We start from the raw sequence: 25,994 nt of genomic DNA, 5'->3' as shown, positions 1-25,994 counted from the left end.
TTTGACAAACAGCTCAGGTCCTCCCACAGTTAGCTCTCACAGCACATAACTTCTCTCTGGATAGTGCTTTACAGTTTACAGAGCGGAGGATTTTTACCAACTTGACTAAGCTGGTATTATCATCCCCATTTCAGAAATGAAGAACATGAGGTTCAGAGTGCTTGTGACTCGCTCAAAGTACCTTTGAAGTACCCTGTGGAGCTCCTTCCCCATTCTAGTCTCTTAACACGGAACATGAGGTTTGCGCATCTTTTTCTCATGGGTTTGTTTTTTTTTTTTTTTTTTTGAGTGCTACCAGTTATGTATGCATCTCTAAACAATATGCTGATTAGATTATGTTTGGGGGATTTTATATAATGGAATTATGCTGCAATGTAGCATTTTGTAGCTTGCTCCCCCAGCATATTGTAGCCTTAGGGTGAACCTGGCTGTTGTCAGCTGTTTTCAACAATTTTCATTGTTGAAATTGATTATATAAGAATATACTGAAGTCTTTTTTTACATTTGACCGTATGGGCATTTGGTTTTTTCCCTCAGTTCTTAGTGACTACAAACAGTGGTGCTATAAACATTCTTTATTATGTCGTGTGCCGATGTGCCATTGTTTCTCCAGGGTAACAGATTCTCCCGAAAGGATGTACATCTTCCAGTTTACTGGATAATGCCAAATTACTTTACAAAGTCACCGCATTAAATCATACTTTCATGGGCAGTGATTAATCCACGAGCACAGACACACAGCATACACAACTATGTCTGCACACATCCTATACTTAGAACCATCACACACCACACCAAACACGCGCACGGATCCACCGACGCGCACAACACGCGGCCTTCCCAGAACGCACACCGACACGCAGGTCCACACACGCGCACCCCGCACGCACGCTTTCCACAACGCCATTCTTACGACACTACGTTCACACACAGACACAGGAAAGCACGGCACGCACTCCACGTCTGGACGCACACAGCCCTCGTACTCACACGCAAGCCCCTCCCCACGTGACACAACCAGGGGGCGTGGTCTCTGCCGCTCGCGACTAAGGAATCTTGTCCCGGCCGCGCCGCCGTCGGGCGCCAGGTGTCGAAGGTCACGGCAGCGTTGGCGGTGGCGTTTTTTCTACCCGGAAACCACGGCTGCCGGACCCGGAGACGAGTCTGTGTCGCCACGGCGTGAGCCGGACTGGCCTCTGGTCCTCGCCTGGGCCCCGCGGAGCCCGACGCCGCCCCCGGCGCGGCGGGGAGGATGGTGCCGAGCGGCCCCGGGCCCGCCGCGCGCCGCCGCGAGTGAGCTCTGAGCGGCCGCGGGCGTCTGCCGACCAGCTGGCCCGGCTGGGCCCGGGGCGCGCCGCTGCCCACCGGGGCGGGGTGAGCCGGGGCCGGCGGGCTGGGGTCGGGGCTGAGCGCGGGGCCGGGAGGGGGACGCGCTGGTTGGGAGCGGTCCTGCTGGCCGGGTGTCTTCGCCGCCTCTCGGGGCTGCAGCCCCCGCCCCAGTTGCCGGTGGGGGTCGCTTCGCGTTAGCCCAGGTCTGGCCTGCTCCGCCGGCCTGGGCCTGGTCACCCGCCACCGGGGTTGGTCCACCTGCATACCCGGAGCAAGGGTGCCCTGCCGCCCCCGAGATGGCAGGACTTCCCACGTATGGACCTGAGGTTGGATGATTTGGATTTGGCACGGGGAACATTTTGGTAGTTTGCCATTTTTGACTTTGGGTCGTGTTTGCCTTACTTCTCCATTTGCGAAGTATACACATTTCAGAAAGAAGATGGGAGGGAGAGATTCGCGTATGTGCAAAAACTTTGAATAGTGGTATTTTATGTTTCAAGCTTGGTAAATACGGAGAGATGGGGCGGATTATTATCTTCACTCATGTTTTCGTAAATTAAGGAGTGGCTTCGGGGTAATTTAGAGGCACATAGTTTTGTTTCTCTTGATAAGCACCATTAGGAATAAAACCAAGCCTGTTGTGCTGTTTTGAATTGTGTGAACAGCATAACCGGGGGACAGCTGGTGAGGGGGCCTTCGTTGAAGAATCCGTTGCCTGTAGTTTAGTTGTCAACTAGCGGATTACAGCCCTCGGTGATGAATGGGGAGCTTCTTTGCAGCCTGCTTTAACGCAGGAAAGATTGCGGCTCCTCCTGAACTGCTACTTTCCTGCCTCCAAGGTGAGCCGCTGTGGGAGGTAGTGGGAGGAAAAATTCCAGTGCTGGAATTTGATTAATTTGATGACGAATGTTTAATAAATTGTTTTGTCCCTGAAGCTCTCTGGTCAGCTTGGGGTCTGAGCATTTGTGTGCTGTCTATATAGGTAAGAACACTTTCCAGCTTCCCCATTTAAGAAAAGGAAATTGACCTGTTGTGCAGCTGAGATGTGCTTCATGACTCCAAGCATGTTTTCTTTCTAGGATAGGAGGCATTGTGTTGACTTCCTAGTAAAGGTGTGGGAAGAATTTCTGTGGCCTAATTGAGGTGGGCTGGAAGCGGGAAGCACCCACGTCTGGTTACTGAGATCCCCAAATGCTGATTGAGCTCACCTCTATTTGGGCTGTAGCTGCAGCTGCTGCAGGGAAGAGAGACAAGACCTTGGTGCAAATTGTTTCTGCCCTCAGGGAACGTACTTAGAGAAAGCAATAGGCTATAAAAAGTGGCAGGACGCGGGGCGCCTGGGTGGCTCAGTCGGTTGGGCGTCTGCCTTCGGCTCGAGTCATGATCCCGGGGTCCTGGGGTCGAGTCCCACATCGCGCTCCCTGCTCAGCCGGGAGCCTGCTTCTCCCCCTGCCCCTCCCCCTACTCGTGCTTTCTCTCTCCCTCTCTCAAATAAATAAATAAAATCTTTAAAAAAAAAAAAGTGGCAGGACGCAATTGCCATGTGGAGATAACAACTATTAGGGGTTTTGTTACGGTTAAGCTTCATAAAGGAAGGTGGCTGGACAGTGGGAGCCTAGAATCATTGGCAGGGGAAGTCGGTTAAGGGTTAAATGCTTTTCTTATTCTTATTGTTTTTTTTTAGGATTTATTTATTTGGGAGGGAGGGAGAGAGAGTGAGGAGAGGGGGAGAGGGAGAGAATCCTCACGCATACTCCCGGCTGAGCACGGAGCTCAACTCGGCTCCATCCCAGGACCCTGAGATCATGACCCGAGCTTAAATCAAGAGTCGGACACTTGGGGCGCCTGGGTGGCTCAGTTGTTAAGTGTCTGCTTTCGGCTCAGGTCATGATCCCAGGGTGCTGGGATCGAGCCCCACATCGGGCTCCCTGCTTGGTGGAAAGCCTGCTTCTCCCCCTGCCTGCCACTCCCCCTGCTTGTGTTCCCTCTCACTGTGTGTGTCTCACTGCCAAATAAATAAATCTTAAAAAAAAAAAGAAAGTCGGATGCTTAACTGACTGAGCCACCCAAGTGCTCCAGTTACATGCTTTTCTAAGACAAAAAAAGCACAGGCTACCCAGTCTGGCTTCTGGTAGATTTCTGGGTTCTAAAGAATTGTTTTCATTTGGTGGGTTTCTTTTGTTCTGTTATGCAGCCCGTGACACAAAGCAGTGCTTAACTTATTTTAAGGACAATGAAAAAGATGCTGATTGTGATTTATGTCTGGTATTAACAATCAGGAAATTAAATTTGGTGTCTGCAAGTTGTTTCCGTGCCTGTGTTTAGTTCGCAAGAACACAGCTCTAGTATGGTCTCTGCCACTCTGGCAACAGCCAAGTGATGGATGGCAAGCTCTTTAGCCAGTTCCTGAGTGTGTTTACTGACATCTAGTTCACTTCACAGACATGTGGTTTATTTCTCTTACCCAGTATCGTCAAGAACCTTTGAAGCCATTCAAGTAGGATGCCATGTAATCGCTTCACAACATTATGACTAGTCTCAGGACCTCACTGGCTTATCCTTTCTTTAAACATGCTCAGGACTGCACCCTCTTAACTTTTTAATGCTGCTTTTAGACTCTTCTTCCATCTCTACCCACTGCTCTGTCCCTCGTTATAGATAAGCATCTGAAAAAGAGTGGTTTTAACGGGGGCCACAGCATGACATTAGTCTAGGGATGGACAATCTGCATGATGTTTTTTGTCAATAACATGCTGCAGAATTCTGTTGTCATGTAAGGGGTTTTTAAAAAGTAACTTACTATGACATTCCAATTAAAATGAAAAAAAAAAAGGGTATGTGGAACTTAAGAAACAAAACAGATGATCATAGGGAAAAAAGAGAGGCAAACCAAGCAACAGACTCTTAATTATGGCGAACAAACTGATGGTTACCAGAGGGGAGGTGGGTGAGAGGATGGGTGAAATAGGTGATGGGGATTAAGGAGGGCACTGTTTGTGATGAGCACCGGGGGGTGTAAGTGTTGAATCACTAAATTGTACACCTGAAACTAATATCACTGTATGTTAACTAACTGGAATTTAAATAAAAAACTTAAAAAAATAAAATGAGCACAGTATCATAGTGATAAAAAAACGAAATGGAGGAAAGAGTTTTTAACAAATTGATTTTCCATTTTGGATTTATTTTGATAAATATGGAGATCTTTAAATTATCTTTCCCTGGTACAAATTGAATAAATTTGACAAGAGGTCTGTAGTTTGTGTATAATTACAGACCTAAGTGTAGTCCTGGGGACTATACAGCAACCTTTGGCGATGAGAGTCTGCAAAGTGGGGTCATTTGCCAGTTGGACTTCTATGCTCTTTGGTTAAAAGTGCTGTTTTCACAACATCTTCCAGTCATTATACTGAATTTGGATGTTATAATTTCATATTGCATGTTTAGTGTTGATTTAATCTTGTCATCACTCATGATTTATTTTTTTTAATATCTGTTAATTAAACTCCCAAGTCATTAAACTTTAATATGGGGATACTTTTAATTTGGTTTTTAAGATGGTCAGCAGTTTAAAAAAATTAAAAAAGATAAATTATTTTCCACTTTGGAACTATGGTGAATTAATTTTTTTAAAAAGGGAGAGGGGCACGTTGGAGTTTACCATGATTTTTATATTATGACTTTGAAAATGGAGCCCTGCACTCATTAATTATAAGTGAGTAGAAGTACGGCCTGAGCCCGAATTTTGAAAATAAGTCTGGTTACAAACATGTAATTATGTCAGCTCGTGTTGTTCCTTTCCTTCTGTCTGTGAGTACTGGTGTTGCCTAGAATGCACGCTTGGTAACTAAAACTTCATGCTTTCTCTTGTAATTTGTCTTTTGGTCATTTAAACTTGTGAGTTAATGTGAAAGTGTTTTCTACACTATGAATTATATTAGCTTGAGAAACAAGAAGCCATTGACAGAAGATTCTACTCATCTTTGCTTTATACTCTAATTGATGAGAGTTTTGAGATACGAATTGCCTTGCTTATAGAGATGGAAAATAAGTTAACCATTTTAAACTTCAAAAAAATCGGTCTTGTGCTTTGATTGAAGTCCATGACTAAAAACACTTTATATATCTGTGGCATAGGAAAATTTTGTTTGTTTCTTTTCAACTTGGCATTGGACTTGACACCTACTGATCAGCCTGGTATTGTGATTGATGACACAGCTTTTGAGGTCAGATGAATTCAGTCAGAGTCAATCTCTGCCACTTACTACCTTGCACAAATTACTTAACCTCTTTTGACTTAGTTTCCTCTTCTGTAAAATCAGGATAGTAGTATCCACCTAGCATTGTTGTGAGCATTAAAAAGTACCATGTAGGTAAAGCACTTTGCATGGTGCCTGGCACAGGGCATGTTTTAAGTAGTTGCTGTTAAAAATGATACTCTCTCCTTAGCACTTTGTAGTCTGCTTGTTTCTTCCTTCCTCACGTCACCATAGGGAAAGGGCTTTCGCTTGTATCACTGCTGATGTCTTAACCACAGAATTGTATGGATACTCTTCGGTTTTTATCTCATTTGTTGGGGGTTGACTAGGGTTGACTCTATCCAAATCCATAACATTTTCTGGGAGGCAGTGATGTGCCTAATGGTTAATGCGCTGCTCTGGAGGCTGACTGGGTTTGAATCCTGGTTCATTTACTACTGTATGGCCTTGGCTAAGGTAGCTAACTTACTCAGGCCTTAATTCCCTCATCTGTAAATACAGATGTTGTGAGGATCATATACAATATGTGCAAAACTCCTAGAACAGTGTGCCTCTCACGTAAGCAGTGGGCGGTCGTGTCGGATGTTCTTGTTCAGCGTCTGCTCTGTGTGAGGCCGGGCCTGCCGTCGGGGCTGCAGAAGCATCAGGGAAGCAGGGCAACACGGGCAGGATACGTATATTCAGCTTTCAGTTTGGCCGAAGGAGGCAGAGCAACGGCTGCTTGTGAGCGACATTTACAAGGCGGGAGCTGCTAGACTGGTGACTGTAAGGGGGGGAGAGACCCCGGAACGGCTGACAGTGGTCACTGGGTGGATGGCTGCGTCTGTCATGAGGAGGAGGAGCTGATTTGTAGAAGTTTTGGCCTGGTTGGCTCAAGGTAACCTGTGGGCCAGCTAAGTAGAGAGCTCCCGTAGGTGGATGTTTGGATCTGGGGTGGGAGATAGGTGTGGAAAATTGACAGGAAGCTGTGAATGGTGTGTCTGCCGTGAGGAGGACAGGGTGGCCAGATCTGAGCAGAAGGAACTCCCTGGCCGTGTAAGACATCGTGCCCCAGTGTGTCACATTCTGCAGGGAGGTGCGTGCGGACTGCAATTCCGACTTTGGCTTTAGCATCTGAGACCTCACTGGACACCTGGAAGTGTTCCTTTGTCTTCATCGCTACTTACTTGCCTCTCTGAGGGTCTGTTCTGTCTACACTCGCTGCTTCTTGGTAGGGGAGGAAGGGTGGTAGCTGGGTGCTTGAGATCGCCCAGGGTTTCTGTGATGCCAGCAAGTGCCCTCCTCTCTGCTAAGTGTTGGATGATCTGGTATCACATCCATGAATGCTCTTTATTAGGCTCAGGATATTTGAGGAATGCTACTTTAATTTTTACATTCAAAGCGGGCCCCTCTCCCACATCCAGGTGAGTTCCTGCTATTCTCTTAGCACAGGAGCAAGGTATTTCCTGGGGTAGGCATACAGAACAGGCTCTCCAAGCCTCCCCTCTCATCCTCCCTGTGGCATCCCCCCCGCCCAACTCCTAGTCTCTTCCAAACTTTGAAAAGGACGTGACTTTGTAGAAGAGGTTTAAGGAATTTCCCATTTAGCTTTAGGCCAAAAATCTGGTTTAAGATGAACGGTGGTTTTGTTGTTCACGTAGAGTGAACTTTTTGGTCGGGTCACAGGTTGTCGTTTAGCAGATCTTAAGTTCTAGTTTTAGATTATAGTTTTAAACTTGAGCACATAGCTCTGTGGTATACTTGGGAGAGAGGGAGACCCTGTGAAAGGGCTCGTTATCTGGCATAATCAGTGTTAATTTCGTTTCTTTCTAATAAAATGCTAAATCAAGATACAAAATTACATATTTCAGTGGCACTGGTCCCTTGGGCAGCCACCTTCTTTGAGTAGCTCCTTTCTCTTGTCGATTTCCTCACTTCTGACCCTGTCACATGTCCCCTTCATTTGAAGCAGTGGTGTTCACCTGTTGCCTGTCTCCTCATCCTTGTTCTTATCTCCTTCCCATTTGATTTCCCTCTGCCAGAGTGTGGTTTTAAAGGTCACCAGTGATCTTGCCAGGTGGAGGATTATGCAAGCCCAGTTTCAACTAGGTACTTTTTAAAGCACAGAGAGACTCAGATCCTTTCTTTTCTTACTCCTTATACTTATTCACCTCTCAATACCTGTTCCTTCTTGAAGCTCTTCTCTCCTGCCTTTCAAGACACCTTACCATCCTGGGTACCTCTTTGGCTCATGGTCACCTCCTCCCCTCTGTGCCCTCCACTGGCCTCTCAATCTCTGCCCCAATGGAGGAGCCCACACTTGTCTGGAGAACCTCTATGCACCACCTGCCCCAGGAGCCCACAGTACTGGGTTGTCTGGAGGAACCTCACCTAAATATTCTTTCTTCATTTATTTTTGGTTTCTTACAGATCCCTCTGAGCACAAATCACTGCAAGTTAAGCTTTGCCTTTCTTTAGCACTGGGACGTATTGGAGGACCATCCTGTTTTCTATTTATTTTTTTTCTAGTTTGGTTTTAAAAAGTTCTGTTATTTATCCTATTTATCACCTTCATCATTTTTTAAAGAATTTAGTTTAGAGAAAGAGAAAGCATGAGCGGGAGGGGTAGAGGGAAAGGGGAGAGACGCTCAAGCAGACTCCACACCTAGTACGGAGCCTGACACGGGGCTCAGTCCCACGACCCTGAGATCATGACCTGAGCTGAGACCAAGAGTTGGACTCTCAACCGACTGCACCGTCTAGGCACCCCTACCTTTATTCATGAAGAAAGTGAATAGAATTAAGATTCACTGAAGTTTCGGGGCACCTGGGTGGCTCAGTCGTTAAGCATCCACCTTTGGCTCAGATCATGATCCAGGGTCCTGGGATCGAGCCCCGCATCGGGCTCCCTGCTCAGCGGGAAGCCTGCTTCTCCCTCTACCACTCCCCCTGCTTGTGTTCCCTCTTGCTCTGTCTCTCTCTGTCAAATAAATAAATAAAATCTTAAAAAAAAAAAGATTTAATGAAGTTCTATTTTGGTCACGAGAGCAGCAGGATCTATTGAGGATTATTTATATTTATAAATTTTATTATTAGAAATTATTACAAAGGAAATACATATTCATGATGGAAAAATTTTTAAAAGATTTATTTATTTATGTAAGAGAGAGAGTGCATGCATGCGTGAGCGTGAGCGGGAAGAGGAGAGGGAGAGAGAATATCCAGCAGATTCCCCGCTGAGCGGGGAGCCCGACATGGGGCTCGATTTCATGATCCAGAGATCACGACCTGAGCTGAAACCAAGAGTCAGTCACTTAACCGACTGAGCCACCCAGGTGCCCCTCATTTGGAAATATTTTAAAAAGAAGAAGATATATGTAATCTCAGCAGCTAGAGAGAACCATTTTGAGGGTTTGTTATTTGTCTTTTTTTTCCCATATGGGTCCTTATGTGCACATATACTCTCATACTTAAAAAAACCTGACTAGCCTTGTTCTGTGTATATTATTATAGATCCTGTGTGTCTAATGACTATAGTGTTTCTGCTGGGGGTATATCATCCTGTAACCATTTCCCTACTATTGTTGGATATCTGGTTTTTCATTTTTTACCATTTTAAACACTCCTAAGATAACTATGTTAGTTAAATCTTTGTTTTCAGCAATGAGTATTTTCTCAGGTGAAGTCTGTAGAGATAAGAGTGTGCTGGGCTTTAATGCTGTTGATGTGTGTGGCCAGGTTGGTCTCTAGCAAGTTTAACAGCCCTTTTCCCCCCCTTTTACAGTGACTGGTGTTTCTCCTAACTTGCGGGATGCTTGAGGTAACTCAGCGATAATCTTAGCCTTTTGCCTGCTTAAATTGCACCTGATGTTTAGTGTGGTCATTGAACTCGTTTCAGAGCTCTAGGTACTTTGTCAAAAGACCCTAATCACGTGCTTGTGAAAATTGCCTTTTGCCTGTGTTCTGAGTGCCTTAGATCCCTAGACTTTGCCGGGAGGCAGCGTCACAGCCCTGGTGGTTTCTCGCTTTATCTTTGTGCAAGTCGCTCATTGAAGTTGGGATGAATTTAGGGGAGGGGGTCAGAGAGTGTGCTTTCTCTCTCATCTACTTTTCGTATCCCTGTACGGAGCTTAACTTATTCTTTAATTAGCGGTGACGTTTACTGTGGTGAAGGTTACAGAAATGTTGTCATTTTTTGCAGAGGAAATAAATTTGTTTAGCTTTTGTTAACTTTGTATGTGAAAACGCTTATAGGAAAGGAACTTTAAGTTTGTGAAGTATTTGGACTTCTTTTTTTTTTAAGATTTTATTTATTTATTTGACAGAGAGAGACGCAGGGAGAGTGGGAGAGGAGAAGCAGGCTTCCCACAGAAGAGGGAGCCTGATGTGGGGCTCGATCCCAGGACCCTGGGATCATGACCTGAGCCGAAGGCAGACGCTTAACGACTGAGCCACCCAGGCGCCCTGTATTTGGACTTTTAATTGTTTTATTAAAAAATAAAAAAAGCTTCAGGCGCCTGAGTGGTTCAGTCATTTAACTGTCTGACTCTTGATTTCAGCTCAGATCATGATCTCAGGGTTGTGAGATCGAGCCCAGCATGTAGGGCTCCATGCTGGGCATGGAACCTGCTTGGGATTCTCTCTCTTTCTGCTCCTTTCCCGCTCTTGCTCTTGGGCTCTCTAAAGAAAACAAAATAAAAAATAAAAAAGCTTTCACTTTTAAGTGAATACAGTTGGCCTCCTCTGGAACTTTGTCTAATTAAATTAGCTATGTTGATGTTGTTTGCTAATTTGTAGGTATTTATGTTGATACTTATATAAGTGTTTACATTCTGGTGTGACATCGTTTTAATAGACAGTTTTCTCTAGAAGTGAACTTACTAGATTTTTCTGTTTTTCTAGATGTTTCATAATTGTAGTTCCAGATGTTTATTTTTATATATGATTCAGATTTTGTTCTTTCTTAATAAACTCTTTATAAACATATAGAAGAGGCTTATAACTTTAAACTTATAGAACTCTAATTTACTGTTGATGTTTTTGTTTCTGAATCTTATGACTCTTAACCTAAGTAATGTCATTTCTAGATTTGCATTTTTTAAACTACTCAAGTTTAGGGCGCCTGGGTGGCTCAGTCGTTAAGTGTCTGCCTTCGGCTCAGGTCATGGTCCCAGGATCCTGGGGTCAAGTCCCACATCGGGCTCCCTGCTCCGCAGAGAGCCTGCTTCTCCCTCTCCCGCTCCCCCTGCTTGTGTTCCCTCTCTCGCTGTGTCTCTCTCCGTCAAATAAATAAATAAAATCTTAAAAAATAAAATACTCAAGTTTATAAAAGCAGTTTTAGGGTCACAGCAAAAATGAGAGGAAGGTACAGAGATTTCCTGTAAAACACTCTGTCCCCACACGTGCCCAGCCTCCCCCATTGTCAGCATCCCCCACCAGAGTGATACATGTATTATAATTGGCGAACCTAGGTTGACACATCACTAGTATTTAGAGTCCATAGTTTACATTAGCGCTCATTTTTGGTGGTGTATGTTCTAGGGGTTTGGACAAATTTATGATGACATGTATCTACCATGATAGTATCATACAGAGTGTTTTCATTGCCCTACAGATCCTCTGTGCTTCACCTATTTATCACTCCTTCCCTCCCCCCCGCAACCTCTGATCTTTTTACTGGCTCCATTGTTTTACCTTTTCTAGAAGGTCATATAGTTGGAATCATATAGTATGTGGCCTTTCAGATTGGTTCTTTCATGTAGTAATGTGCATTTAAATTCCCCCCTTGCCTTTCATGGCTGGATAGCTCATTTCTTTTTAGTGCCAAATAATACATTCCATTGTCTGGATATACCACAGTTTATCCATTCACCTACTGAGAGGTCTCTGGGTTGCTTCCAAATTGTGGCAGTTATGAATAATGCTTCTATAAAAATCCATGTGCAGATTTTTGTGTGGACATAAGTTTTTTTCTGTTTGTTTTTAAGGGGCGGGAGAGAGAGAGAATCCCAAGTAGGCTCTATGCCCAGCATGGAGCCTGAAGCGGGGCTCAGTCTCACAACCCTGAGATCATGACCTTAGCCGAAATCAAGAGTCGGGCCCTTAACTGACTGAACCACCTTAGCCTACTTGTGTGGACATAAGTTTTAAACTCCTTTGGGCAAATACCGAACAGTGCGGTTGCTGGATCTTATGGTTAAGAGTATGTTTTAGTTGGGATGCCTGGGTGGCTCAGTTGGTGAAGCGTGTCTGCCTTCGGCTCAGGTCATGATCCCTGGGCCTTGGGATCAAGCCCCGAATTGGGCTCCTTGCTTAGCAGGGAACCTGCTTCTCCCTTTGCCTGCCGCTCCCCCTGCTTGTGCTCTCTCTCTGACAAATAAATAAAATATTGGAAAAAAAAAAAAAGAGTATGTTTTAGTTTTGTAAGAAACCACCAAACTGTCTTCCAGAATGGCTGTACCATTTTGCATTCCTGTCAGCATTGAATGAGAGTTGCTGTTCCTCCACATCCTTGTCAGTATTTGGTATTATCAGTGTTCTGGGTTTTGGCCATTCTAGCAAGTATAGTGATATTTCATCGTTGTTTTAATTTGTATTTCCTGATGACCTATGATGTGGGGCATCTCTTTGTATACTTATTTGCCATCTGCAGATCTTTATTGAGGTGTTAAGGTCTTTGGCTAATTTTTAAATTGTGTTGTTTTCTTATTGTTTTAAGAATTCCTTGTATAGGGGCGCCTGGGTGGCTCAGTCGTTAAGCGTCTGCCTTCGGCTCAGGTCATGATCCCAGGATCCTGGGATCGAGCCCCGCGTCGGGCTCCCTGCTCAGCAGGAGGCTGCTTCTCCCTCTCCCACTTCCCCTGCTTCTGTTCCCTCTCTCGCTGTCTCTCTCTGTCAAATAAATAAAATCCTTAAAAAAAAAAATTCTTTGTATATTTTGGATAACAATTCTATATCAGATATGTCTTTTGCAATATTTTCTCCTTGTCTGTGCTTATCTTCTCATTCTTTTAACAGTGTGTTTCATAGAGCAGAAATTCTTAATTGTAATGAGCCCAATTTTTAAGAAGTTTTTATTTAAATTCTAGTTAGTTAAAAAAAATTCTGGTTAACATACAGTGTTATATTAGTTTCAGGTGTACAATATAGTGATTCAACACTTCCATACAGTACCTGGTGCTCATCACAACAAGTGTGCTCCTTAATTCCCATCATCTGTTTCATCCATCACCTGTTTCATCCATCCCCCATCCCCACCTTCCTCCCCTCTGGTAACTGTCAGTGTGTTCTCTATAATTAAGAGTCTGTTTCTTGGTTTTTCTCTCTCTCTCTTTCTTTCCCCCTTTGCTCATTTGTTTTGTTTCTTAAATTCCACATAGGAGTGAAATCATATGGTATTTGTCTTTGTCGGAGTGACTTATTTCGCTTAGCATAATACTCTCTAGTTCCATCCATGTGGTTGCAAATGGCAAGACTTCATTCTTTTTGGTGGCTGAGTAATATTCCATTGTGTATATATACTGCATCTTCCTTATCCATTCATCAGTCAATGGACACTTGGGCTGTTGCCATAATATGGCTATTGTTGATAAAGCTGCTATAAACATGAGGGTGCATGTATCCCTTTGAATCAGTATTTTTGTATTCTTTGAGTAAATACCTAGTAATGCAATTGCTGGATCGTCAGGTAGTTCTGTTTTTAACTTTTTGAGGAAACTCCATACTGTTTTCCAGAGTGGCTGCACCAGTTTGCATTCCCACCAGCAGTGCAAGAGAGTTCCCTTTCTCTGCATCCTCCCCAACACCTGTTGTTTCTTGTGTTGTTGATTTTAGCCATGCTGACAGGTGTGATGTGATCACTCATTGTAATTTTGATTTGTATTTCCCTGATGATCAGTGATGATGAGCATTAATGAAGTCCAGTGTATCAGTTCTTTCTTCCATGCATGGTGCCTTTAGTGTTCTATCTAAAAAGTCATCACCAAACTCAGGGTCATCTAGGTTTGCTTCTATGTTACCTTCTAGGAGTTTTATTGTTTTGCATTTTACATTCAGGTCTGGTCCATTTTGAATTCATTTTGTGGAGAGTATAAGTTTGTGTCTAGATTCTTTTTTTTTTTTAAAGATTTTATTTATTTATTTGACAGAGAGAGAGTTAGCGAGAGCAGGAACAGAAGCAAGGGGAGTGGGAGAGGGAGAAGCAGGCTTCCCGCCGAGCAGGGAGCCTGATGTGGGGCTCGATCCCAGGACCCTGGGATCATGACCTGAGCTGAAGGCAGACGCTTAACGACTGAGCCACCCAGGTGCCCCTAGATTCATTTTTTTAATATGTGGACGTTCAGTTGTTCCAGCACCATTTGTTGAAAACGATGTGTTGTTATTGCTTCGTTGTATTGCCTGTGCTCCTTTGTCAAAGCAAGATCAGTTGACTACATTTACGTGGGTCTATTTCTGGATGCTCTGTTTTGTTCCATTGGTCTATTTGTTTGTTCTTTGGCCAATACCACGCTGTCTTGATTACTGTAGCTTTATAATAAGTCTTAAAGTTGAGTAGAGTCAGTCCTCCAAATTTCCTTCAGTATTTCTTTTATTCTGGTTCTTTTGCCTTTCCATAGAAATGTTAGAAAAGTTTGTTGATATCTACAAAATAACTTGATGGGACTTTTGACTGGGATTGTGTTGAATGTATAAGTCAAGTTGGGAAGAACTGACACTTTGACATACCAAGTTTTTCCATCCACGGACATGGAATCTCTCCGTTTATTTGGTGCTTTGATTCTGTTCATGAGAGTTTTTGTAGTTTTCCTCACATAGATCTTGTACATATTTGTTATATTGATACCTGAGTATTTAATTTTGGGGGGTGCTAATATAAATGGTATTGTGTTTATGTGTCAAATTCAGCTTGTTCCTGCTGGCATATATAGGAATGCAGTTGACTTCTTTATATTAGCCTTGTACCCTGCAATCTTGCTATAATCATTTTCTAAATTATTTTTTAGTTTATGTTTTAAGTCTGGATTTATTTGATTCATTTAATGAACTTGCACATTTAAAAATTGCCTATTTTGTGTCTGGATATTGATTATGCAGAGACAAGTAAAACATTGTATCTGTCGTTGAGAGGCTTACAGCTTGGTTGGGAAGATAGATGTATACATACACAACTGCAGTGAGGTGTTTCAGTGTCTCTGTGAGAAATTTGCAGAGTAGAGTGGGGGCATATAAATGAAAGTGGTCACTTCTCCCTGAGGGGCTGGGTGTGGGGAAGGGCCAGGAAGGGTTCCATAGAGAAGGTGTCCCTTGAGTCTTGGAAGAGGAGGGTGAAGTAGCAGGATGTGGTTCATGAAGGTCAGGAGGACCAGCGGACTGAAAGGCTTGAAGCTATAATATTGTCTAAATATGTTCAGGAATTGTAAGCAGTTAGACCGTTGAGAAGTAGACAAGATCTAGCTCATGGTGGCTTGCCATTCTAAGGAGCTTGGACTTCATTCCTTGGTTGTTGGAGCTCTGAGAGATTTAAGCAGTAACATGCCTAGATTTACATTTGGAAAAAATAACTCTCACAGCATGTGGAGGATAGATTATTTAACTGGTATAGGCAGATCCAGTTGAGACTCTTAGTGATAGTTACAAGAAAAAGATGATGAGGGCCTGAACTAAGGGCAGTAGCCGAGGAGTATGGAGAGGAAGAGGAAGTAAGAGGTAATAAAGAGAATCTTTAGCACTTAATAATTGCTTGGATATAGTGGGGAAGGCACAAGTAGTCTAGGATGTTTTCCAGAGTTATGTATTGAGATGGGGAATACAGGGAGAAGAGTCATATTGGCAGGAAAGCAGATGAGTTCAGTTTTGGACATGTTGTGGAATGTGTAGGTATAGAGATACTCACTGAGCTCTTGGATATAGAGGTCGTAGGGCTGTGGAGAGCTGATACATCTTCACACGAAGATGGGGGAAAGTGGGTGAACCTGAGATATATTTTGGAAAGAAAACAAGATTAGTGAATGGATTAGATTGGTGGTAGTGCTGAGGGCGTGAACATAATTTAGGTAAAGAAAAGGAGTATGTTGAGGGAAATTTTTATTCTGAAATGCTTACATTAGAAAAGAAGAATAAAAATTCTGAGGTAAGATTCCAGCTGAAGAAGTTGGAGAAATTGAAGGGTTTCTCTGAGTAAACCCAGAGAAAGCAGAGGGAGAAACATAATAAAAAATACATGTAGAAATGACTGAAATAGAAAACAAATTATTTAGACCCAGTCTACAAAACCAAATACTGGTTCTTGAAAACATCAGTGCAATACAGCTGTGGAAAGATTGGTTAAAAAGAGGAGAAGGCAAACACACGAAAACATTTGTAGTGAAAAAAAACCATAACTACAAGTAAATAAAATAGTGAACAAATCACAAAATTATACTGTGTCTAGAAGTATTAAAAACTGATATCAGATGGGTAGTTTCCTAGAGTAACACATCTTACCAAAACCGACTCAGTAGAAATAGAAAAGATAGACCGACCATCATTAAAACCATGATGAAGCAGTTAAGATAACTCACCCAGATATAAAACCAAAGAAAAACTTGGTGAATCCGGGGGTTTTTTTTGGTCAAGGTCTGTTAAGCTTCAAAGAAATAAAAGCTAATATCTTATACACGTTTTAGAAAATGCATGTCGGGACAATTCAGTTAATTTTGTGATACTAGGATGACTTAGTCCTACTAGTCAAGGAGAGTGTGATCTTGGCTGATCATTTTCTTATCTCTTATGAATAGATATTAAAAGGTCCAGATAAAATGTGGCAAACATAAACCAGTCATGTAGTTTTAAAAAATCGTGGTCATGTTAAGTTTATCCAAGGAATGCAAATATGAGTCAGCATGAGAAAATCAACATAGTTCATATCAACAGATTAGAGAGAAAAAATTGATAAGAAGTTGCAGATAAGGGGCGCCTGAGTGGCTCAGTCGTTAGGCGTCTGCCTTCGGCTGGGGTCATGATCTCAGGGTTCTGGGATCGAGCCCTGCATCAGGCTCCCTGCTTGGCGGGAGGCCTGCTTCTCCCTCTCCCACTCCCCCTGATTGTGTTCCCTCTCTCGCTGTGTCTCTCTCTGTCAAAGAAATGAATAAAATCTTAAAAAAAAAAAGTTGCAGATAAAGCATTCATTAAAATGCAGCACTTGTTTATAATGAAGGTCTCTTTGCAAACTTGAAATGGAAGTGTACTTCTTAACTTGAGGGTTTTCTTTCAGAAACCTTTAACATCTACTGTATTTAATAGTGAAACATTTAGAGGCAATTCCTTTAAAGGCAGGAATCTACTATTGCCACTTCTATTCATCATTTCACTGAAGATTCTAGTCAAAGTCGTAAGAAAAAGAAATAGGGGCTGGAAAGGAAGAAATACTTAGCTTGCACTGTGACTGTCTACACAAAATCCAAGAGAAGCTACAAATAACCTAATTAGAATTTAAAAGATTTCAGCAGTGTGTCTGGAATCAAGATCAATATACCAAAGTCTGTTGCTTTTGTATACATTAACAATAGAAAATTCAGTTTTTAGGAGATGCTCTCAGTGATAGCTGCATAAATCAGTATATGTTTGAATCGGTCTAATAAGATGCATAAGATAAAGTTAAATTACTGAAAAAGAAAAGTGGACCCAAATAAATGGAGAGAGATACCCTGTTCATGGACTAGGGAACTCAGTGTTATACAGATGTCACTTCTTCCCCAAATTAATAGTCTGTTTGGTACAATTCCAGTTTAAATCTCAACAAGATTTTTCTGGGAACTTTACATTTGGGACCTAAAATTCATATGGCAGGGTAAAGGGCCAAGAAGAGCTAGGACAGTTTTGAATAAAAGTAAAATGGTAGACTTCTTGTATTAGATGGCAAAATTTCAGACAGCATGGTACTGAGGTGGGGAAATGCAGATATCATGATGGGACACGAGAAAAAGCCTAGAAACAAACCTACATTCATTTGGGAGCTTGGTATATATGAGAGATAGCATTACAAATCCATGGGAAATCCATGTTCAATATAAAACCATGTTCAATGAATGGTATTGGACAATTGGCCACCTATATAGAAAAAGATTAAACCAGAAGCCTATTAGATTCTGGAATCCCAAATCAATTCCAAGTAGATAAGAGACTAAAAATCAAACTATAAGACTTGTAGAGGAAAATAATGAAAAAAATGTTTTTGACATATAAAGATACCGAAGGGATTCTCAGATAATACATACATACACATAATCATAAAAGGAAAGGGGTGATAAATACATTAAAATCAATAACTTTATAGCTATCGAGGAAATGCAAATCAAACCACAGTGAGTTACCACCTCACACCCATTAGGATGACAATAATGAAAAAGGCAATAACAAGTGTGGGTGAGGTGGTGGAGAAATTGAAACACTCATTATACAGCTGGTGAGAATGCAGAGTGGGGCAGTTGCTTTGGAAAATAGCCTGGCAGGTCCTCAAAAGGTTAAGCATGTGGTTACCGTATGACCCAGCAATGCCATTCTTAGGGTATATGGGACAGATCCCGCCGAGAGAAATGGACACCTATGTCCACACAAGATGTTACACATGCATGTTCATAGCAGCATGTTTCATAATAGATAGTAGAAACATGTCTATCAATTGATGAATGGATATGCAAAACGTATGAATAAAATATTTCGTACAGTGGAATATTTTTGGCAACAAAAATGGATGAAGTGCTGATACATGCTACATCCTGGATCAGCCTTGAAAACATCATGCTGAGTGAAAGCAGTCAGTCACCAAAGGGCACGTATTATGATTCCATTCATTTGAAATGTCTGAAATAGGCAAATCTATAGAGACAAGGTGTATTAGTGGTTGCCTTAGGGCCGGAGGGACTAGGGGGTTACTGCTAGAGAGTATGGGGTTTCTTTATGAGATGATGAAAATGTTTGAAAACTGATTATAGTGAAGGTTGCCCAGTTCTGTGAATTGATTTGTACATGTTAAATGGGTGAATTGTTATGTGAATTATATATCAATAAAGTTGTTAAAAAAAAAAAACTAAGAACCTTTCGTATGGTAAAAGATACCATAAACTATATTAAAGAAAATCCACAGACTTGAAGTAGTTACATATAACATAAAAAACTGGAAAAGGCTTAGGATCCAGAACATAAAAAGAACTGAACATTAACGAACATAAAAAGAACTCCTGAACATTAACGAGAAATAGACAAACAACTGGTAAGTAGTCAAAAGATTCAGGCAGTTTACCTAGGAAGAATCTAAATGGCTGATAAAGAAGTGAAAAGATGCTCAGTGTGAGGGAGATGCAATTTAAAATAATGATGAGATAACATTTCACATCAATCTTGTTGGTCCAAGTCAATAACATTGCTTTGGAATATCAAGTGTTCAGGTGTTGGTACGAATGTTGGGAAATGGAGCGAGCCCTTTCGTCGCTGGTAGGACTTCCTTGGAGAGCTGTCTGACACGACCAAATCAGGTTGCTGATGCGCCTGCCCTGTGACCTAGAGCCCTTCTTGTGCGTGCTGCTGCAGGGCCTAGGTGAGGGAAACTGGGAAGACCCTCACTGGGCTCCTCAGTCCAGGAAAACTCAGCTACAGTTGCATACTCTACAGCTGGTAAATTCAGTAGACTAGATCTACGTAGATCAACAGATAAATCTCAGAAACAATGTGAATGAAAATAGTATGAGAATGTACTCAATATATCATTTTCCACGTTTCCATATGCAATACCAGTAATTGTATCTGATTTTATAGGAAAAGTACACAAAACATGCATGGATGCTGCTCTGGGAAGAGCATAAAGGATATTATTTTCCATCTCAAAGGACTCTGGTGAGGACGAAGGAACACACAGCCTGGCTTATTGCAAGTGGTTGCTGTTAGTTCTTAGGGGGTGTTGATGCATCTTTTTCTCTCAAATTTAAAAGCTGTTACAGTTTTTTTTTTTTAGTTGCTTTTTTTAGTGTTCATGTATATAATTGCTCATTATGTGTCAGCTCCTGTTCTAGGGGCCAGGAACCAGGGCTAGAGCAGTGAACAAGATTGGCAAAATTTCTGTTGTCATGGAGCTCAGAACCCAGGGGTGAGAGACAGCAAACAAGTAGAAAATTAACTGTACTCTTGACTAAACAGTGTGAAAGAATTAAAGCAGGGCACTGAGAGGCGGGGGCGGATGGTGGTCAGGGAAGGCCTCTCTGAGGAGTTGACTGTTGAGTGGAAACCTGCATTTTAAGAAGAGCAAGCACCTGGAAATTTTGGGGAAATGCCTTCATATAGGAAATGTTCAGAAATTCTAAGAAGAATGAAATACTTAGGAATACATTTGGCAAAAGAAGTGTAGACGTATACATTGAAAACCACAAAACTTGTTGGAATAAATTGAAGAAAACGCAAGTAAATGGGAAGGTTCATGGCCTGGAAGCCAGTATTGTTAAGAAGGCAGGAGTATTCCCCAAACTGACCTACAGGGTCAGTGCAGTCCCCATGCAAGTCCCGGCTGACTTCCTTGCAGAAAGTGACAAGCTGATCCTAGAAAATCGCAAGGCCAGCATTGCCAGAGCCCCGTGAGGGAGGAGAGGAAGTTCCTGGACATATGGTCATTGAAGTTGGTAGGGCTTCTGCAACATGAAACCCTGTGGGCCATGATAGAGCTGTTCCTGGTCTTCTCCTCGGTCTTGTGGGAAGCCTTAGGAGGGCTTTAAGCAGGGGAGTGGTACAGTTAAACATGTATTATGTGTCTCTCTGCCAGTTGCTGGGATGGGCATGAGGATGGCAGGGAACAGGACAGAATGTTGAACCTTTCAGTGGTAGGAAATGAGAACATCCTCAGTTTCTTTTTGTACGTGTTGGCATGTATTTATGTCCTATTATGGACCTACTTCAGCATTATCTTAAGTGGAAATAGCAAGTGCTATTATTAGTAGTCCTTAGGGAAACAGCAAGTGTTCATTATAGAATAATTAGAAGATTCAAACGGAAAGAGAAATGCATAGCTTTTAAGATCTTAGCACTTTGACGTAGTGACAGTTCACATTTACTGTTTCTTCTAGTCTTTGGAGTAGATTTATGATTAAACGTTTCTCAAGCTCAATAGTGAGTGACCTCCTCACCCCCCAACGCCAGGAAATGAAACAATGGAGGGATCATAGGGTTTCTTTGGGCGAGTCAGTCCATGAGTCTAATGATTAATCCCTTTCAGGTGGAGCTGATCAGAATAATGTTCAGCATCAACCCCCTGGAGAACCTGAAGCTGTACATCAGCAGCCGGCCTCCCCTTGTGGTCTTTATGATCAGTGTGAGCGCCATGGCAATAGCTTTCCTGACCTTGGGCTATTTCTTCAAAATCAAGGAGATTAAGTCACCGGAAATGGCAGAGGTATGGTATATTCTAAGTTCTCTCAGTCTGGCCAGACTTTACACAGTAGAACACCCTTGGGCTCTCCACACACCTTTCTTTCTAAGCTAGTGAGAAAGCAGCCTTTTTTTTCACAATCCTGTCTTCCATCTCCCTGTGATTCACTTTGTTTGAAAGTATCTAGTCAGACAACTATTGGTTTAAATAATGTTACCAGTTTCAGTTACACTGTTTCAGCAATGAAACATGTATTTTGGAAAGTATATTTGGAAAGTGTGTCAAGAACATAGAGAACTACCATATTTGCTATTATTAAGTTAATAAATCATAAATAATTTAAATTTATTATTAAAGTCTTAAATTGGCTCATTGCTATTTTTAAAAACTAAACATTTGTTATTTTAAAGCCATATGTCATATGGAGTTCTATTTAGCTGTACTGATAGCTTTTTTGTTGCCTGAGAAGGGACGCTAAAGAAATAGAAAGCTGGATCTTATTTCCAAATATATTTGTCTTTTTTTATTAAGCAGAACTTCAGTTATCTACAAATTTGCCTTCTAGATTTTACACTGTGGTCAATTTAAATAAATTATTAGGGTATTGCTCTTTAAGCCTTAATCTAGGCAAATAATAGTCTGAACATGCATAATACAGATTTTAAAAGGTGTATTTTTGCATATACAAAGAAAACAACACAAAGTTAACAATTCTTATTTAATAGAGCTGAATGATAATGTACCTATTAATAAATGTATTTTACGTGTTAGAAATTATGCTGAATTAATGATATGGTAAATTTACTCGTGGGTACGGTTTCTTTTAGGATGAATGAGTTCCCGCCTTAGGTGATTCCTGGAGTGCCTTCTCTTACCCTTTTTCTTCTTGAGTGTGTGCCTTGGTGGGAGTGGGAATGGGGCGGGGATTGAGGTCACACTGTTCCCTGCCTTGTGATGGAGAGGAGGGTTCTGCTGGGGTAATGGGGATCATGGCTTGCTCTGTGCTCTCTGATCCTCGAATACCTTGGCCGGAGGGGCCACCTTCACAAGTGAACTCTCTCACACAGTTTAGGTAACAAGTTTTAGCTGTTTTCTGCCATGAAACCCTTTCAAAGAGTTTCTAACCAAGAAACAGACTGGCTGGCTCAGTTCTCCCTCTGTTCTGACTCTGCCTGAATCCTTAAAGGCTGTGCAAATAGGCTGCACCCACATTAGGGCTGAAAATGAATATTCTAGTCACAATCAGGCCTCTGCAGCGTCCTGGCATTGCTTTCCCTCGGAGCCCAAGGCCGTGTTGAACACTTGGCCAACACAAGTGATTAAGAGGCAGCCCAGATAATTAGTCCTTAATAATCGAAATGGGGCCTGACCTTGGCTTTGGCTGACTGTTCAGAATGGACTCGAGGTCTGCAGGAAAGCAGTGCCAAGCCGCTGCAGAACTTTGGTTATGATTAACTTAGTGATTTTATTTTCAAATGAGGACCTTAGGAATATGGGAAACGTTTGGGGCCATGAATCAAAAAACCTAATCCTGCTTCTGCCTTCAACTGTGGAATGTAGGGAGTCCATAAAGTTGCTCTGGGCTTCAGTTCCCTCATGTCTGGAATATGAAGGGATGAGACTAGAATGTTCATTTTCAGCCCTTACGTTTTTGGTCTGCTGAGTTTGTAGGTGTGGGGAGAATGTAATTTGATACATCCAGTTGCAGTCTTAATAAATGCCATGTACTGATAGACTGATGCTCTAAAGGTAGACCCGCTTGACTGCTTGAGGATTGCTCAGATGGCTTTTTTTTCTTTTCTTTCTTCTTCCTTCCTTTTTTTTTTTTAATGCAGCAAGGAAAGGGTTTTTTCAAGAGGTAGCCTGATGAGGGGACAAGAGAGTAAGCCTCAGCTCTACCTCCCTGAAGGAGGGTCAGGGATATCAAGTGGCATTTTTAGTCAAGGCTAGTGTTAGAGTAATTGGAAGTGTAACCTGGTTTGTCTTGACATTTGGCAACTTTTTGTAGACTCACCTTGCTTGGAGGAAGAAGTTACATGTGACAGCCTAGGCTAGTTTGTTGTTGCCATTTCAGCCTGAATTCATCTTTGCTTTTCTGTGAAAATTAAATTAAAATAGAACCAGGTGGGTACTTCACTATGTTGGTTTCAGTTTAATCATGACATAACCAGCTGTATGTATTTTTAAAATTACTTATGATTTAAACCATCAAACAGATATTGAGAGATGCCTGAAGACATCTTTTCTCCTCCTTTTTGAGATTGTTCCTGTTTTAAGGTGGTCATGTTTCAAAGTCCATGACAAGGGGGAAAATGGACCGCATGAATATTGGTATTGACTGCGGTTTTGCATTCTACAGAGAGAAAGCAAGGTGTATAGAACTGACCTTTTGAGGAATTATTTTAAGGCAGCCTTATGTATTTATTTTTTTAGTTTTATTTATTTACATAATCTCTGCACCCAAGGTGGGGCTCGAACTCACAACCCCAACTGAGATCAAGAGTCGCATGCTTGGGGCGCCTGGGTGGCTCAGTTGGTTAAGCGACTGCCTTCGGCTCAGGTCATGATCCTGGAGTCCCAGGATCGAGTCCCGCATCGGGCTCCCTGCTCGGCAGGGAGTCTGCTTCTCCCTCTGACCCTCCCCCCTCTCATGTGCTTGCTCTCTCTCATTCTCTCTCTCTCAAATAAATAAATAAAAAATCTTTAAAAAAAAAAAAAAAAAAAGAGTCGCATGCTTTCCTGACTGAGCCAGCCAGGAGCCCCAAAGCAGCCTTATTTTAAAAAAAACAAAACAAACAGGGCGGGTCCCAGCAGCTCGGGCGGCGGGAGGAGCGGCAGCGGGCAGCCCAGCTTCGCGAAGGCTCTCGGCGCGCCGCGGCCCGCAAGCACCCGGCCCGTGCCCGCCCCGCCGCCTCGATGCCCAAGAGGAAGGTCAGCTCCGCCGAGGGGGCGGCGAAGGAGGAGCCCAAGAGGAGGTCGGCGAGGTTGTCAGCTAAACCTGCTCCTGCAAAAGTGGAAACAAAGCCAAACAAGGCGGCAGGAAGGGATAAATCTTCAGACAAAAAAGTGCAAACAAAGGGGAAAGGGGGAGCAAAGGCCAAACAGGCTGAAGTGGCTCACCAAGAAACGAAAGACCTACCTGCAGAAAACGGAGAAACTAAAAATAAGGAGAGTCCAGCCTCCGATGAAGCAGGAGAGAAAGAAGCCAAGTCTGATTAATACCATAAACCATGTCTTATCAGTGGTCCCTGTCGCCCTTCTTGTACAATCCAGAGGAATATTTTTATCAACTATTTTGTAAATGCAAGTTTTTTAGTAGCTCTAGAAACATTTTTAAGAAGGAGGGAATCCCACCTCATCCCATTTTTTAAGTGTAAATGCTTTTTTTTAAGAGGTGAAATCATTTGCTGGTTTGTTTATTTTTTGGTACAACCAGGAAATAGTGGGATATTGAATGTGGGAGGCTTTGATTGTCTTGGGTGTCAGCTCAACATTCCATAGATGGGGTAATTTTATATCCTATAATACCAAGCATACTAAATGGCAATTTGGAGTCAGTCGTGCATTTACTATGTCTTGAATATTTTAAATTACTTCTATTCCCATGTTGTTTTTGGTAGAATTGTTTCCTAAAGAAAACCACTCCTAGATCTTGGCTCTCCCGGTTAGAATTCTTGTGCACTCTGTAACATCTTGGTCGTGGTAGTCCAGTTTTCCTAGTAACCCTGTTAATGTACTGTGCAAGATTGAGAATTTGAGTATGTAGTGTATATGATATTAAGTTGTGAATTAATGGGACTTAACAATGTAACAGTGTATCAGCGTTTGAAGATCTTGGTACTTGATATACTGTTAAGGAAAATTTGCCTCCAAATCTTAAGCTGGAAGGTCACTGGAATAACTTTTAGAAAAGAATCACAACCACATGGTTTTTTTAGATTTTCGGTATGTACGTTAAGAATTGTGTACAAATTGAAATGTCTGTACTGATCCTCAAAACAACCAATAAAAACTCAATTAAAACAAACAAACAAACAAATAAACTAATCATGGGGCACCTGGCTGGTTCAGTCGGTGGAGCGGGTGACTCGATCTTGGGATCGTGAGTTTGAACCCTACGTTGGGTGTAGAGATTACTTAAAAATAGTCTTAAAAAATAATAACTAATTATAACTGCTAAGTGAGTTTGGATTAATGCTTTTAATGTTTTATTACTTTCATTCAAGCTTTCTTTTCAAGTTTGGTTCTGAAGCTAGATCATTTTCTGCAAGTATAATATGCTATTTTTTTTTTTTTTACACATTTTCTTGAATAAGTTGGTTTAATCACCTAGTTTAATATCTCATGCCAATGAAGAGTTCACATTTTAGATTGTTTGGAAAACCAACACTAGGATGCCAATGCAGGAGCCCGCTGGCTGGATCGTCGCTGTTACTTTCAGTGCTGAGCTCTGTGGCCCCGCGACCCCACCCGGCGGTCATGGCCATGGAGTGCAGTGACAGACCGCACTTCCAGACCGCTCATACTTCCTTCCCTCTGTTCCCTATCACCGCAGGATTGGAATACGTTTCTGCTGCGGTTTAACGATTTGGACTTGTGTGTGTCAGAGAACGAAACGCTGAAGCACCTCACGAATGACAGCACAACTCCGGAGAGCACGGTGACCAGCGGGCAGGCCAGAGTGTCCACCCAGTCCCCGCAGGCCCTGGAGGACTCGGGCCCAGTGAACATCTCCGTCGCGATCACCCTAACCTTGGACCCACTGAAACCCTTTGGAGGGTACTCTCGCAACGTCACCCATCTGTACTCCACCATTTTAGGGCATCAGATTGGACTTTCAGGTATGTGAGTGTAGCCATTTGCCGTTCAGATTTTCTTAGGCAGCAACTCTTCCAAGACAGAGTATTAGTACTATATGGTTTTTACTCATCAGATTATTTTTATTTTTACATGTCTCCCCTTCTCTTGAGTTTGAACTAAGTGAAGCCAAGAAGGAACTGTTTCTGCTACATCTTCACTTAAAGTGCTGGGTAAATAGT

At 42.4% G+C, this 25,994-nt stretch overlaps 1 protein-coding gene and 1 pseudogene across 1 annotated transcript in view; both read left to right on the top strand.

The window, feature by feature from the left end:
- Nucleotides 1–1,083: 1,083 nt before the first annotated feature.
- TMEM248 (transmembrane protein 248) overlaps nt 1,084–25,994 on the top strand; it is a 33,456-nt gene continuing 8,545 nt past the window's right edge. The window contains exons 1-3 of the mRNA XM_036115254.2: nt 1,084–1,374; nt 20,803–20,979; nt 25,511–25,796. Coding sequence (XP_035971147.1) covers nt 20,821–20,979; nt 25,511–25,796 — 445 coding nt within the window. The 5' untranslated portion in view covers nt 1,084–1,374; nt 20,803–20,820. The remainder of the gene's footprint in view (nt 1,375–20,802; nt 20,980–25,510; nt 25,797–25,994) is intronic.
- Nucleotides 22,479–25,140, top strand: LOC118550321 (non-histone chromosomal protein HMG-14 pseudogene; annotated as a pseudogene).

This window comes from Halichoerus grypus, chromosome 6, assembly GCF_964656455.1.
Source record: "Halichoerus grypus chromosome 6, mHalGry1.hap1.1, whole genome shotgun sequence".
Lineage (NCBI taxonomy): Eukaryota > Metazoa > Chordata > Mammalia > Carnivora > Phocidae > Halichoerus > Halichoerus grypus.
Note: the sequence above shows the minus strand (reverse complement) of the source record. Positions and strands in the feature narration are given on the sequence as shown.